This window comes from Zeus faber (assembly GCF_960531495.2).
Source record: "Zeus faber genome assembly, chromosome: 10".
In the NCBI taxonomy this organism is placed as follows: Eukaryota; Metazoa; Chordata; class Actinopteri; order Zeiformes; family Zeidae; genus Zeus; species Zeus faber.
In genome coordinates, this window is record NC_137199.1 from 24,917,777 (window position 1) to 24,935,355 (window position 17,579).

Genomic DNA, 17,579 nt, shown 5'->3' on the forward strand with positions numbered 1-17,579 from the left:
TATACTATATAACACTAAAATATACTATACTATAATATAGTATGCTTTACTACACTATAATATACTACAATAAAATGTACTATAATATAATATACTTTACTATAATACACTACACTAAAATATACAATACCATATTATAATATACTATGCTACACGAAAATAAACTATAATATACTATACTGTACTATAATTTACCATAATATACTCTGCAATAGAATAATATACTATACTATAATATACTAGACTAAAATATACTACACTATAATACACTATACTATAATATACTTTACTATACTATGATATATTATGCTACATTAAAACTCTAATATACTATACTACATTACTATACTATAATATACTATACTACACTATAATATGCTATATTATACTATACTATGCTATAATATACTATACTATATTATATTATAGTATACTATAATATACTATACTAAATTATAATATAGTATGCAACACTACACTATAACATACTATAATATACTATACTACACTAAAATATGCTATACTATACTTTAATATACTATAGTATAATATAGAATACTATATTATAATATAGTAGACTAAACTATACTAAAATATACCATACTACACCAAAATATACTTTTCTATATTATAATATACTTTACTATACTATATTATAATATAGCCACTGGGGGTGCACAAGCCAGTGTATCATCAGTGCCAGTCCGGAGCCCGGATGAACAGAGAGCGTTGCGTCAGGAAGGGCATCCGGTGTAAAAACCATAGCAAATCAAACATGCGGACAACACATCTGATTTCCATTCCGGATCGGTCGAGGCCCGGGGTTAACAACGACCGCCACTGCTGCCGTTAGCCAACAGGGCGCCAGCGGAAATTGTGCTACTGTCGGCCGAAGAAGAAGAAGAGGGGGAAGGCGTGTCCGCAGACAGCAGGAGAGGAAGGAGGGTAGGAGAGTAGAGTTGAGAGAAGGAACTTTGAACGTTGGCACTATGAAGGGTAAAGAGAGAGAGCTGGATGACATGATGGAGAGAAGGAAGGTAGACGTACTATGTGTACAAGAGACCAGGTGGAAGGGGAGTAAGGCCAGGAGTATCGGAGCCGGGTACAAACTGTTCTACCATGGAGTGGACGGCGGGAGAAACGGGGCGGAGATAGTCTTGAAGGAACAATATGTCAAGAGTGTTTTGGAGGTGACGAGAGTGACGGACAGAGTGATGAGCATGAAGCTGGAAATGGACGGGGTGATAATGAATGCGGTCAGCGCATATGCTCCCCAAGTTGGGTGTGAGGTGGAAGAGAAAGAAGAATTCTTTAGTGAGTTGGATGTAGTGGTGGAGAACATCCCCAAGGGAGAGAGAGTGGTCGTTGGAGCAGATCTAAATGGGCATGTTGGCGAAGGGATCAGAGACACGAGAGGGTGATGGGTAGAAACTATATTACTATATTATAATATACTATACTACACAAATATATACTTTACTATAATATACTATACTATAATATACCATATTTTATTACACTATACTACACTATAATATACCATTCTACACTATAATGTACTATAATATACTATATTATACAATACTATAATGTGCTGTAATATACTACACTATACTATACTAGGCTAAGTCCAGATACTTGAACAATGTGCTTAAGTACAGTAGCACAGTACTGGTACTCAGTTACTTTCCACCAGGGGCAGAGTCGTGTGTCAGGGCTCGCTGGCCTCCTTCTTTGGTCATGAACACACCGTCTGGATGGAGATGACTCATTCTGAACCCAAAGTAAATATTTCACAGTCACACTGAGGCTTTCAGTTTACAACTGCGATGTAACAGCAAATCCGGGATCAAACGAGTGCCAGGAGGCCGCTCAAAACCGCCAGAACAGCCACCGCGTCGTCAATGAAATGCACTGGAGGTGCAGTGTTTTTTTTTTTTTTGTAGCGACACAGGTTGGATTTCCCTGTGTGCGACGACTTTCCCCCGCTCCTTAAAATAAGGCAGTAGCCGAGCAAAGCTGAACTTGATTAAAACCCTCATTTATAGTTTTACGAGGGCTGGTGTTACATCGTCTGGCAGCAGGACACCGGGAGAGGTTCCAGCCCCGAGCCAGTCGGTAAAACTGACATTAAATCCATCGTCCAGGGGCTTTAAAAAACATTATTATTCCATATCACCTTTAAGACTTCAACCCAAGCAACTACGTAGGTGAGGCCGGTGGCTGGGGTGATCGGGGGGTTTCCAACCTTTTTTCTCCCCTCAGGCCCCCTAAACCAAACCTGATTAAGTCTGGGACCCTCTTTTTTTCCCCCCAGGTATTTATTAGTGGTCGGCAGTCTTTTTTTGTCTGAATCTGGATCCACTTTTACGGTAGAGGTTTTTGGCGCATACAGTGCAGTATTACAAATAGTCGTGGATTTTGATTTAAAAAAATTATATTTGAACTGGCACACGTGTGGATCTTTGAACCAATATCTAACCGTTCAATGCCCTGTGGGGCCTGGCACCGCAGGTTGGGAACCACTCTAGATCTGGTCTCCCTCATGTAATGATTATCCATAATATAGAAAAGACAAAAAAAAAACCCTGATGTGCTCTAGTACTTAGCATTAAAAAGACAAACAAAACAAAAAACGACAGGAAACACCGCGTAGCCGACTTGGTGTGTTTCCTGTCTTTATCTCTCCCAAAAGTCTCCAAAGGAGAAAAAGGAAAAAACAATGGGTCACACGGGATACACTCGGGTTCTCGAGCATAGTTGCGTGAGCCGTGTCCATATTTGGAGTAAGTTACCTATCTCGCAGAAAATGTGCTTCATCCTCTCACTCGGTTTGCGAAATCACCACCACGTGGGTATTTAAGTAAGTCCTTACGAGAGGATTCAAGCCTCAGCGATGCTTCGTGCATCACCACATCAATAACAAGACACAGGATTCGTGTGATTTTTATGTTCAATTCAAGTGGTTTTCTCCAAAGAAATGACATGCGGGGTGAGGAATTTAGGGGAAATGGCCAAAAATAGAAAGAGGACTTGGACCGATCGAAGTGTTTTTGTTCCTAGGAAGCTGAGGAATGGGTGAGAGTCTGGACTCGGGCTGCACGTCCCTCTGAGGCAAAGCATTGACGAAGCCAGGGTTTAACCAAAAGCAGAGGCTTCTGTTTATTGGATGTTGCACGCACATGGACAGGTGAGGATATTTACACGATGTAAACAGTCAGTACCTGCAACGGGGAGGAGGAGGAGAGACATTGTCTCATCTTCCCCATCCCACGCTCGCTTGCACGCACGCACGCACGCACGCACGCACGCACGCACGCACGCACGCACGCACGCACACACACACACACACACTTTGCAGAATAACAGAATCAGAGTGGATCCTCTCTGACCCACATACGCTCAGAAGTGTGAGCACATATATAAGTTGGAGTAAAGACACAGACTCCCCCCGCCACACATACACGCAGAATAAAGACGGTGTCTGTCTTGCACAATAAGCCCCTTTGGTCGGCTACTTCGGACACAATTTCAATGATTGAAGCCAAAAACCAGTAACCATTCAAAATACAGTGTGAGAAACACATACTGGCAGAGCAGTACAGGCAAATACGTCGGCCTATCGGCCTTTGCAGATTTCACATTATTGAATCTGTTTAAAAGAAAAAGATAACAGCGGCATACAATTCTCATTAGATTTTTTTTTTTTTTTTTTATAGAGTATGGTGCATGGATGAGTGATTCATGCCCTGAACAGGTAATGGCAACGTCCTTTAAACAGCTGGGTTGTTCTAACGCACATAGCAATGACCTGAATGACAGAGTGATCGTTATCTCGTTCCGATTAATTCATTCAACAATTTGATTTGATACACATGAATATTTCGATTTTTCTCCCACCTCCCAAAGCACTGGGTAGATTATTTAAAGCGGCTGTTAGATAAGACACAAATACCAACAAAAATAGCAACACAATCAAAAAAACAAAAACCTCAAAATGAGCAACTTTTTTCTTGCCTTTTTTCTTTTTTACTTCAGCCATTCCCTTCAACACAATAGAATTGAATAAAACAAAAAGTATAAAACAGTGGCAAAAATATTAATTCCTATAACAATGTGGTCAGTTTAGTTTAAAAAAAAAAAGAAAATAAAGTCATGGACAGGCATTCGGAAATTCCTGCACAGCAGAAGATAACGCTGTGAAAGGCAAAGCCACGCCTAGTTCTTTGCTTTCCTCTCACACTCACACACACACACACACACACACACACACACTCACACACACTCACACACACTCACACACACTCACACACACTCACACACACTCACACACACTCACACACACTCACACACACTCACACACACTCACACACACTCACTTCATTTCTCTCCCTCACTTATTTATGAAACCCGACTAACGAGGCCTGTTTTCCTCGTTGCTCCCATTGGGCTGAACGGAGGGGTCACTTTCTTTCTTCCCTTGTTTGTCTGGCAGATGGCCGGCCGCTGTCTACATCAACAGTGGGTTGCCACGGCGACTGTCATCCCTTCCGGTTAAAACCAAATCAACACTCCGGCTCGGAGCCGGACAGAGCCGACCACTCTGCACTAAAGGGAACACAAGCAGACCGTCAGCACTAACACGGCGCCTCTCTCTCTCTTTTATTTTTAATTTTTGGGGAGTGTTTTAATTTTACAAACATTTATATATATATATATATATATATATATATATATAAAAAAGACGCCTCAGTTCAAGTGTAACAATCATTCCGGGTAAATTCCCTTTTGTCATGTGCAACACGTCGACTCCCCGCCCCAAGTCCCACGTTCTGTGTTCAGCAGACTGCGGCTCCGTCCGTTGGACCGCTCTTGATCGCTCAGCTCATACTAAAGTCCAGACGGGCGCGAGCTTCTCTATGGCACTTAAATCACGGGCAACGGAAGAGCCTGCGCTCGGTCCGCGGCTTTCAAGACGCACTCATACCAGCACCATCACAACCAAAAAAAAAAAACCCCCCATGTAGAGAAATCAAATCACTGCATTACAAGTGCCTGTGTTTTACTCAGTTGCCCGAATTATTCTCACAAACCAACGTGTGCATGAGATCGTACGAAGCATTCTCCGATATCAAATCCAAACCATTCCATTCAGCGAACGGGCGACAGGGCTTTCGAGCTCGAGCTCGATCGTGCGTACGCTGACTTTGGTCAGCTATGAAAGGTCGATGAAATGTAGGGACGATATCGAACGTATGATTCAGCTCATGGGTAATCAAACTAAAAAGGGTAGAAAAGACTCTCTCTGAGGTCGTCCACGTTTCGTTTCCCTCCGCCCCCAAAGCAAAGTATGCGAAACGGGAAAGAATGGCACTAGCTTTTCACCGCGAAAGACTCATTTGGATCTCGTTTTTCCGAACGACAGCCCTTTGGTTCTGCCGCCGGGCCGACGTCAGCCTCTAAAATAAGGTGTAAAAATCCCTCTCTGAGTCACAGTCAAAGGTCACCGGGAGACGTTCGCCACGAGCACGGCCAGGTTCAGGAACCATCTAGAAGCAAACGGCGCCAGCACACAACCCCCACGCCCACTGATTATAATGCTACCACATGGACCGGAATGGGGGGGCAGGGGGCGGAATTAAAAACAGCACGGCCACCCGTTCCGAACTTGACTCTGGTCAGGAAAGGGTTGCCAGGTTTAAACTACACTCACCAGGCACTTGATTGAAACCAAATGTGCAGTAATGTCCAGCCACCGGGTTCGGCAACGTCTCCGATCGCGCCGCGTCGCGCGCAGAAAGTAGGCAGCGACAGCCAGGGCCCAAAGCTGGGGACCCCCCAACATGGAGTTAAAACCCAACAGAAGCTTCCTGTGCATGCATATTAAAGTTATAGTGCTATCGTGATACATGTAGATAAGTTAGCGAGCGGTCAGTATTTTGAACTGCATGCTGTGCAGCGCCACAAGTCGATTTGCCACGCTGTCTAATTCTAAGCTCAAACAAAAAGCAGACTTTTTTCTTTTGTTCCCACCCCCCACCCCAAATAGAAATTAAGAACACAGCTAATAAATAAAGACTACTGTATATACAGTCATGGCAGACGCATGAGAAACAAGAAGAACAATAAAGAGGTAGAGACAGTGATTCGACGACGGATTGCGAGATCGGGGGCAAGGTGCGATGGAAGAAAAGAGAAGGGCGGAGTGTGGGGAGGAGTGAGCAAGTGAGGGAATGTCTGAGGGAAAGTAAGTCTTCGGAGGGCCTCGGTCCCGCGCCCGGCCGGCGGCCTCATCACATCCGCAGGCGGTGGAGGTGGGGGTCCGAGAAGGGGGGCTCCGAGTCGTCCATGGGCAGCACCAGCCGCGTGCCGCGCATCACTAGCTCGCTGTCCCCGTACGTCAGCTCGCGGTCCAGGTCGTCGGCGCTGGCCGGACCCTCGCCGCCGGTGTGGGCGCCGGTGGCGTCGGTGCTGACCGTGACGTCACCGTAGGTCAGGCTGATGTCACCGTCCGTCAGGATGAGGTCCGAGTCGTCGTCCTTCAGCTGGCTCTCATTCTGATTTGGAGGGAGGGGCGTTATATGTGACTTCTAGAACAACCTTTAGTAGACATTTAAACAGTCCATAATTAATTAAGCTTGATAATCTGAGTTGTACAAAAGCTTGTCTCAGGTCACAAACCTACAGTTCAGTGACCTGGACAACATGGAATCAAAGCTGCGTCATGAGATTTCGGAGCTTGTAAGATGTTGGACAATCTTCAGTAATGCTTTTGGGCTCTCGTCGCAAATCCCTCTTTTAGAAGTTGCAGTCTGAGCTTGACGAGCATTCACACACATTTGACAAATAAATCCAAATGTTTTTAATGCGCAGTTAAGATTGAAACAAATACAGTTCACAGAACATGACATTACAATACAGGTCACACTACCAATCATTGTTTGATTAGGACGCCATAGCGGTGAAATGAGGGTCAGAGGCTCTCTGTTTGCACACACTCGGGCTGGATGATATGGCCAAAAATGTTATCAGAATAAAATTATTTTTTATATTGATTGATGTCGATAATTATCACGATATATATTGAATAATAATAATTATAATGCTCAATTTACAGTTTTAAGTGTATTCTCATGGCTTTACATTAAACACTGAAAAAAAAATGTCAACAAAAAGTGATAAATAAATCAAATAAATAATATATAAATATCTATCATATACATTTAAACATATAATATAATCATCATCAACAATCTGAAAAGTTTGGCTGTTCGTTTCCATGTTTGTTTCTCTGCTGTACAATTGGCTGTTTGTTTCGTCTTTGTAGGTAGAGGAAAACAGACTCTGTATCAAAAATTAATCTCATAAATGTATCATCGTATCGAGGAAGATTTAATCGTGAAAATTATCAAGAACGTCTTATTGCCCAGCCCCAGAACAAACTATTTATTTTGCCTTTTCACGAAATGCAAAACTAGATGATTTTTGTTTATGTTGTTAGATATATCCTTAAACAACAATTTGTCATTATTTGGTAAATATAATTACTTATATTATAATACTATAATATAATACTTTTATAATTATAATCTTTTCAAAAAATTCTCACATCCACATATATTCACTTAATCTTGTTGCATTGCATAACTATGAGTCTCAAATCATCAATTCATATTCTTCTACAAGCTCAATGACCCTGTTTTGAATCCATAGAAAAACACCACCATCTGCACAGGTGTGTGTGTGTGTGTGTGTGTGTGTGTGTGTGTGTGTGTGTGTGTGTGTGTGTGTGTGTGTGTGTGTGTGTGTGTGTGTGTGTGTGTGTGTGTGTGTGTTTGCGGGTCTCACCTCGTAGGCCTGGGGGCTGGTGAGGCAGCGGGCCAGGGGGCTGCAGCAGGCGGGCAGCGTGGCCGTGAGCGGGGGGCCGCTGTGGGTCAGGATGGGCTTCAGGTAGCTGGAGGAGGGGTGGCGGTCAAGGAACACTTCAAATCGTCGGAATGGACGACAGGCCTGCGACCGGAATTCGACCTCGGCATGAACGGTAGAGCTCATAAATTGTTCAAATTAAAAAGCGCTGGGCTACCATTAAAAAAAAAAAGGAATACATTGCGTTAAAGAGTGGAGCGCCCTCTGTTGTCCGTTTGTGTGAAATGCGCCATAGGGAACCAAAAGGACTTCAGCTAGGTACCTTCCTGCCGTTCACTCTAAATATATTAAACCCCAAAGTGTGCACCAAAGGATACTTGTGGTCAAAGTTGTACCAAATTCTGAAAAGCCAGGCGCTCTCCTGCTTGGTGCTTCGTCGCTCTGAGCCTTCAGTGATGCTCTGGGGGGAAAAAAACCAAAACAAAACATTGACAATGTTTCCACGTTTATTATATATTGGTTGATAGGGTGACTTCATGGAAACACCATCAACAGAAACGCGTCCTACTCACTGAGGTATCTTGGTCAGAGTCCACTCCAACGCTGTTAAAACAATGAAGATGGGCAAAGTAAACAGGGATTCAACACAGTCAGTTTGTGGATTGTTTCCCAATATTTACCACGGTGGCTGTACAACAGAAGGTTAGCGCCCATCTTATCTTATTTTATCGGTTTAAGAAGAACTGGATCGAAGCAAAGAAATTAAGAATTTAATTTAATTTTTAGACGATTTCACTTCCTCCTCCTTGGTACACACAGTATATGTACAGATTTTACTTTCATTGTCTTGTTTATTGTCAACTTTATTTTCTTGTTTATTTTTAAATTTGTAGGTTTAAAACCTACAAATATAAAAATAAGTAAAGTATATCATATTTCATATCTTCTAATAATTGTTACTTTACACTGTAAAATTGTCTATCACGATAAGGCAATGTCTCAATTTCAGGGTAAAACATAAATCACTGAAGGACAACAACAATAACACTGAACTGTCGCCCCCCCCCGGGGCCTCAAGGTCAGCTGGAGACAAGGGATTCGAGTGTCTGAGTCTCACCGAATGTGCTGGCAGGAGAGCATCTGGGTGGTGCCTCCTCCACAGATCCACACAGTGAAGAAGACCACGAGCAGAGTGGTGGAGAACATCATCTGCCGGGCGTAAGTGGCCGTGTCCCGGATGGACAGGGCAAAGGTCATCGCCCCACGCAGTCCTGTATTGTGCAAAGGAAAGAAAAAAAAAAAAAAAAGAAAAAAAAAGCATTGGGGAAGTGGAAAAATTTCCCCAAGAGAAAACATACAACTGGGACCATTTTTCAAAGAGCACCATCGCTCGTCTGACATATTTTGTATCGCTTCATCAAAACATTACAGTGTGGTGGGTAAATGAAGCGTCTGGACACGGAACCGACCGGCAAACATCATCATGTGCTGAAAGTTGGATCTGATCTTGTTGCGTCGCCCGAGGTTGAGGAGGAAGGAGAGAGGGTAGATGTTCGCAGCCCGGCCGATGAACACAGCCACCTGGGGTGGGGGGGGGGTGTCAAGGAGGGGTCACGCTTTGAGAACAAAAGACGAATGAACGGATCGAAGCCCTTCCAAGGAGGAAGGGGAAGCTAGATAAAACTCGGCTGGATGAGAAACCCTTATTCCAGCATCTAGATAATAATAATAATAATAATAATAATAACAATAATAATGCGTTAGATGCTTTGCTGAGGGAAAACAATATTATGTTCAACAATGATAACTCGGAATCAAATCCTGAAGAGCTAGACGTGAAGGAGTAGGAAACGTAGGACTCTACCCTAACTCTAACCCTAACCCTAACCCAACCCACCAGAAGAGCAACAATGATGTGTTAAATGTAATGACTGTATGTCTTATCGAAAGGAGGTACCACGAGGGACCTTGAGACCCCTATCTAAAGATTTAGCACTTCTACTGACTTTTCTATGAAAAGCACTTTTTTTTTTTCTTTTCCTTTAAGACGATTCACAAGCAGTATAATATTTTTGGTGCAAAGGATACGAAAGCTCCGACGATGAACATGGGGTTGAACACGTGATTCTGGAAGGTGAACAGCGTCAGGCCCATGTAGGAGAAAATGAAGTTCTCCGCCAGGAAATTCAGGAGTTCAAACAACTGTGACGCAAACAAAGAGCACGTTACTTACAATATAACCATAATCGATCGAGGTTTGAAGAAAACGCCTTGAAAGGGGGGAGATCGATCGGCTGTTGCGCAAATTGTTTTAAAATCAAATGAACAGTCCTGTGATGAAAATCGATGTTGTGCTATGTTCTCTGCGGTTGCCATGGCGACAGGCTCCGGCTTTAGCCCCCGTTGCGCTTGTGGCCGTACCTGTTTGGTCCTGTTCTGTGACTCGGGGGACAGGTTGTTGAAGGTGTAGTGGGCCTGGGTGATTCCACAGAACAGCACGGCCACCACACCTAAACCAGGAAGACACGGAAATGAGTAACAATACAGGTTGAGATACAAAGGGTCACCATTCCATTCAATATTGATGAGAAAGTAATTATCATCAATATTGTGTGTGTGTGTGTGTGTGTGTGTGTGTGTGTGTGTGTGTGTGTGTGTGTGTGTGTGTGTATATATATATATATAGACATTTTTTACATAATTGCAATTGCCACCAACCTTTCAATAATAATAACAATAATACATTTTATTTGTATAGTGCATTTAATGGTACTCAAAGACTCCAAACAAAGAATCAATATTACAAAATTCAAATCGATTCAGAAATGAAAACACTAGAATTTAATCTTACCAGTATCAATTTTTTTTTTTTAATGCAACCCTAACAGTAGTTACCTGTTTTTCGGATCAATAAGGGAGAAAAAAAAATAAAAAACAAGTCAATGCTTTCCTCTTCTTTTCGTACCACTACCGTGTCGGCCTCTTGAGATTAAAAATCAATTTTTCCAAGGTGAACCCGGGGTTTTCAAGGAAGGTAGGAAGAGGCCGTCTCTGTGAGAACTCACCCGTAAAGCCGCAGGCCTCGGCCAGAAGGAACGTGCTCCAGGACATGAGGAAGAACAAGGCTGTCTCCAGCAGCTGGAAGTCCCTCAGCTTGGTAAACTTAGTCACGTGAGGGCGGCAGTCAAGGACAAAATAAATATATAACAATCGCCCGCAGAGCAAACACTACGTTCACCTGGATTTATTTATTTTCTTCTTTTTTTTTTTTTTAAATCCTAAAATTGAGAGCAGAAATCATGCGGTAGAACCAGAACGGTAAATCCACAGGATGCAGAGAGGCTATGAAAGAGGGGATAAGTGTACAAATATGCATTTTACTTATTGAATACACAATATAAAAAAAACTGTATACAGCCAATACCCAGTTAACTCACATTAATTGGCGATCTTTGTTTGTCTTAAAAATTATTGATTTGATTATCATTATGAATTCACTGGCAATATGCCACCATTATCTGTGTGGTGAATAATACAAAACTTTGTTATATGATAACCATTTTGAAACCAATTAAAATGTTCTAATATTAACTGTTAATTTATAAATATATTATATTATTATAATATATATATATATATATATATATATATATATAGTAGAAGGATATAAGTGCAGTCATCACCCCAGTGGCCACGCCGAGAGCAAAAGAGCCACTGAAGACGCCGAGGAAAACCCCAAAAGACTTCAACATGGCCATGATGTCAAAGGTGTGGCTGTTGTCGCCCTCCGGCTGGTACGCCACGATAGATCTGGGATAAACATGCAAGACAACTTTGATATAAGATCTTACGTCGATGGGCAATATATCTAGGACAGATATCTGACATCTGACAAACGAGACAAAGCGAGGCCTCATCGCCTTGAGATCCGGAACTCCCAAATGCACAGCCTCGTGACTTGGAGACCGGGGGCTGTTTTTGTGGCTAAAACGTGAAATCACCAGAGTAGAAGAGCTCATTTCAGGCCTGCTTATAATTCGGAATTGTTTGGCGGCTGTTTTTAATGCATTCTCTCATTGATTCAGTCACTTCTAATTCGATTGAATCACCAGATTTGTTTCTGGAGATTCTCTACAAGTATTTACTGCAAAAGCCATTGTATTTCCTACGGGCTTCAATTGAAGTCACTGCTGATAGGGATTTGTTCTACGTTTACCGTGTTAATAGATGAGGGAAAAATAGTTATTCAAAGGCCGTCCTTGTTGTTAAGATATAATAAATATCAAAGTAATGGTGACTAATGGTGTCACATCAAGCACGTCTCAGGACACAGCCAAAGGCGCGCGCGCGCGCACACGCACGCACACGCACACCCACACCCACACCCACACACACACAAAGTGGCTTTTCCAGGACTGTTTCCCCTGGAAATGGAAACACTGATATTACTTTAGCCAAAGGTCACTGAATGATCAATAGAAAACGCATCACCTGCACTTCTCCCGGTCTCATGAAAACAGTGCCTCCGTCTTTCTAAGGATAGCGGTGTCAAAGCAGAGGAGGATTCTGCCGATTGGAACGTTCGAGATGAATCGGGATGAATTGCGTGCGACTTAAACGCGGAGGGGAGGAACTCACGAGGACAGGACCAGGGCCACGGCGTCGTTGAGAACGCTCTCTCCGAACAGCAAGGCGTAGAGGTCCACGTCCACGTGCAGCTCGTTGAAGATGGCCAACACCGTCACTGTGACAGGCGTGAAAAAAGAAAAACAACGAAAAAAAAAAAGGAAAAACACATTGATACACATTTCTGGATTTGTTTATATCACGCGTTTGTGATTCATTTCATTCATTCATTTAAAAAGTCTATTTCTAGCTTCAAAAAGCAGGAATAGATTAAATTTAACACGGCCCACCGTTGCCCGTCAACAAGGCGGCGATAAAACCTGAGATACCTGATTTGCAATGCGGCTTTTGCTTTGAACCAAAGCGCCGACGCGCGCATTGAGAAAGACTGAGGTCAGTGTTTGAATACACACCAGGGTCGGTGGCAGAGACGATGGCGCCGAAGAACAGACAGTCAGTGAAGAAGAAGTCTCCGTCGAGCTGCCCCACCTGCTTCATTAGCATCACACAGCCGTACATCAGTAGTCTGAGGAACCCGGGGACAGGAAGAAACTCTCCTTACCGCCATGAACCACACTGACGTTTAGTGGATGCTTCAGCACAACATCAACTGTACACACCGGTGCTGTAGCAGAGCTGGACGTCAGCATCGCATGCAATGAATCTAAATCTGCTTATTCTGCCATGTACATTTTTATATAGGAGGAATTTTTTGTGGTCAGGATGAATTTGGTGAACTGCTGTGTAGACAATAAGCATAAAAGAGCAGTCTGAAAAATAATTATAATATACAGGTTTAAGGGTTAATGTCAGGTTTATTGTACATTCATCTTTCTTCTTGATTGTTAATTGCATATGTTATTGTATACGACTGTATACAGTATTTTACTTTTGGACATGATTTGTTCAACCTATTTTTAATTTTAATCTTTTTTCCCTGTTATTTTACGTTATCTCTGTTATTTATCATTAGATTTTGTGTATATTGGCAAAATGCTTTTTTATTATTGGATACAATTAACTGTTTACTGTATATTTTACAAATTTTCAATATATTGCCATTTTTCTTTTTCTTATTTTTATTGTATTGCTTTATTATTATTTATGCGTTGATGTGAGCAGCTGGATTGCAATTTCCCTTCGGGGATGAATCAAGTATCTAGCTGTCCAAAAATAAAATATACAAAAATATCCCAACAATAGCCATATATACACAAAATACAGAATATACAAAATGCAGTACTATGAAATTGCGGTGTCTCTCCAAATCCGCGATTCGATTTAAAAAGGTCACGATTCATTTCGACTTTCGATTTAAACTTATGTATGTTCTTCAGCACTGACGGCTTAGATCACTTTGATTGCGCCGCGGGCTTTTGTGAGACCCTCTGAATCTTATGCGAAGTTGCCATTTTCAAGCATGTAAAGTGAGAAAGCCAAACTCAGGGCGCCGGCGCCGCAGGTGCACGCTAAGCTCCCGTTCACATTTGGAAAACATTGTCGTTACTTTTTTTTTAATTTTTAACATTTTTAAATAGGCTATTTTAGAAAACAGTAAGTCGACTCAAGCAAAGGGGCCCGCAACCCCCAGCGCACACTGTATTTGTTTACAGGCAGATCTTGACCACCCCAATACGGCGACCATGTCGGACAATATTACCCACAAAAATACAGGAAAAATCAAGAACCTGCTTGTGATTTCGAAGTTCGAACGCTCATTTCGATCGATTTTCGATTTTGAGTCAGAATCGTGACACAACCACTGGACTGGACAACTAATAATGATAATAAAATTAAAAAGAAAATAGCTGGGGCTAAGTGGCAGTATTGTTGCCAGTATGGCTGTAGGTATAAAATATAAATATAGATGTATATACATGTATGGATATTGTTATACATGTTGATGTGATATCAGAGCCATAGATCTCAAGACAGTTTGATAGGCAAATAAAAACAAAAGAGTACTCACCCAATGATGAAACAGGAAACAACTGTTCCCATGAAGGCATAAGCCAGGATGGATCCCATGTTTCTGAAGAAATGTCTCTGTCAGTGAAAGACATTGTCCACAAAGAAATGGAAGTTTAGTTGCATATCAAGTACAAGCGAGTACAAGTCATAGATATTTTCATCAAATGTGTCAACTGCTTCGGTTTTCTGAAGATACTTCAGATAGAAACTGATAAAACACGCCCTAACTAACCATTTGGCATCTGGGTTGTGTGTGTGTGTGTGTGTGTGTGTGTGTGTGCGTGTGTGTGTGTGTGCGCAGTGAAATTGAGCGTGTTAAAATGACCGTACCCTCTTCAGGCTGTAGCCGGCGTGGAAGATGATTGGGGGTAGAAGGATGTTGAAAAAGACTTCTGGGTCAAAGGTCACCTGAGTCACATGGAAATATTACAACGGCAAAAATATACCAGAATAAGCAAAAGCCAGGCAGCATTCACTAAAGGATAATCAACGCTTACTCCAGGCACAAAATGCTTGGCGTTTCCGTGCCAGTGCATTCAATGTCTTGACTTTGATCATTGCCTCTTTAAAGGGTGACACATTTAGGACAGAAATAAGACCGCTGCTGCGCCAACCAGGCAAATACTGGTTCTTGACAGTGAAATTAAATCACGAGATAGAGGAAAGTCCACATAAATCGCGACAAATGGATGTCAGTTGATACCACTTTAGGCGTACTCAAGTTTTTTCCCCCCATTCCTTTTCCTTTAATACATGGGGCTAAAAGAGCAGGGGCTATCAAAGAATATTTTAGAGTTCTAATGCTGAACAGAATCATTTTAAGTAGTAGTAAGTAAATATTAGGTAGAGTAGTCTACCCCTATAATATCTAGCCTATTCATAGCTAGATATGAATAGATATGACTAAATCATATATAGGCACAGTATATATGTACAGGAATTTTGCCTGAAATACAGTAAAATAACATTATATGGAATATAATGTTATTTTATTTGTATATAAACTTCATGCAAACCAATTTCCAATTCTCCCTCTCTCCCTCTCTCTCTCTCTCTCTCTCTCCCACTGGAACATGGCATATTATCATGGTATATTGACTTGTCCTCTACCTTTCGGAGCATCTCATTGTCCTGCACGTCTTCCACCTCATTGGCGTTGATCTGCCCCTTCAGCGTGTACTCATAGAACTTGCCGCTGACATTCACCAGCAGCGTGGCCGGGCTGGCGTTGACGTGGCAGCTCAGGGTCACGTTACTGATGTCCCGGGGAACATGGATGCCATAGCGCAGGACCACGCCAACCAGTACACCTGCAGAGAGAGAGATAGACAGAGAGAGAGACGGAGAGAAAGGGTCAAATGTCTTCAAGGCTGCATTACAGTAAAGCAATGTAACTATGAACTTTGTAGACAGTATTTGTCGACGTGTGTGAATATCTTATCAAAGCACGAATAGTCAACCCAAAATATTGTCAAATTATCTAACATCAAAAAATATTGTGATTGTCAATATTCCCTGTTTCATAATTACATAAATAGTACTACTGCCACCACACTGACGTGAAATGGAAAGTCGGAATTGTACCTTATTTTAGTGGCACAAAATAAAAGTGAAGCTTAATTTTGACTTACTAAAAATGGAGCTCGAGTGGTGCTCAAAGCTCGGATGTTTTCCACATTGAGCCTCCTACAAAGTGACTGCAGTTCAAAAAGACCACACCCCACGAGGCTCCACCAAAACGGGCACTAGCCTTGTGTTTGTTGTTGTTGTTGTTGTTGTTTCCCCTTTGTCCCCGCACACACGTTAACACATTCGTGTCCAAGGAGTTGCATCCAAGTTGATGTTTGCTTTGGACGTGAACAGCCACCATAGCCTTTGTTGAAAACTCAGCCTTTCCGCTGATATGGAGGCTTTCGGGGGGGGGTACATCGGCATCCGATAAATGATAACCCAATGTTTACTTTATTCCTCAAGGCCCAATCTCGATGGACATGAACATGTCTAACCGAATAAGGGACAGCATCATCTCCTGAATCAGCCTTTCCTTTGACATTCAATATCATTTCATTTCATTTCATTTAATACAGGGATATATCACCGTGTTCTACTTCGCTCTAGGAGCGACATGCCACCCACGGTGACAGCGGGGTTGGGGACTCCTCACCGTAGATCATGGCCAGCCCCGTTTCGTGGAGGAAGCGGAACCGCCGGTGTTTGAACAGCCAGATGGTGAGGATGGTGAGGGTGAGCAGCATGATGAAGATGAGCAGGTCGGCGCTGTCCTGCCGGTGGCTCTCCTCCGCCTCCTTCTCCGTCACGATGTTCTCCATGCCGCTGTCCTCCTGACACGACGAGCCGACGAGGAGCAGCAGGAGCAGCAGCAGCGGCAGCAGCGGCGGCGGCGGCGGCAGCAGGGTCCGCGTCGCCCTCCTGCCCGTCGATCCGGGTCCCATTCGCGGTTGTTCGGCCGCTGAACGGCAACACCGTCGCAGTCGAAGCAGCGGAACTCGCCCGGCGACGCTTGGCGCAACCTGGGAAGTGGGCAAACACGAGCGGGCGACGCCGGAGTCGCGAACGAGTCGTTCGTGGCGAACCGATCCTTTTGAACGAGTCGGGGGGGGCGGGAGTCACCCCGGCCGAAGGAGCCGTTTTGTTGGTCCGTCTGCGTCGTTCGCGCCTCGGCATTCACCGAGACACAAACCCGAACTCGGCGCGACCGAAACACGCTCCTTTTGGGGTTCCGGTTCAGCTTTTGAACACGAATCTTCGATCTGAAAACAGAAATGTAATTACAGAGGACGAAACAGGTCCGAGGATCGTTTTTTTTTTGTGATCCGTACTTTTTCATTTACCCGCCAGACATAACTCATTTCGAGGGAAATCTCCCGCCCGCAAGCGAAGACTTTTCTCAAAATGACACGGTTCTGGGGAGAACTCCGTTCGCAACTCGGGGGCCGAGCGACTCTTCGGACTCTCGTTCATTGTTCAACCGGAGGTCACCGCCCCCCCCATCACCACTCGAATAAACGACGAGTCGGGACAGTCGAACGAATCTTTTCACCGAGTGACGTCAGGAACCGACTCGAGAAAAAAAAACCAAAAAAAAAAAACACAAC

At 43.1% G+C, this 17,579-nt stretch overlaps 1 protein-coding gene across 1 annotated transcript; it reads right to left on the reverse strand.

Annotated features, from left to right (window-relative positions):
• Positions 1-6,176: 6,176 nt before the first annotated feature.
• Positions 6,177-17,257, reverse strand: slc9a6a (solute carrier family 9 member A6a). The gene is made up of 16 exons (XM_080008614.1): positions 16,628-17,257; positions 15,574-15,773; positions 14,794-14,871; positions 14,462-14,538; positions 12,906-13,018; positions 12,505-12,610; positions 11,535-11,676; positions 10,932-11,037; positions 10,288-10,376; positions 9,955-10,068; positions 9,336-9,447; positions 8,984-9,137; positions 8,439-8,469; positions 8,244-8,326; positions 7,849-7,954; positions 6,177-6,557 (listed from the first exon to the last, which is right to left on the reverse strand). Exons 1-16 carry the CDS (start codon positions 16,914-16,916, stop codon positions 6,294-6,296), a joined length of 2,064 nt encoding a protein of 687 aa, XP_079864740.1. The 5' UTR covers positions 16,917-17,257; the 3' UTR covers positions 6,177-6,293.
• Between the last annotated feature and the right edge of the window lie 322 nt (positions 17,258-17,579).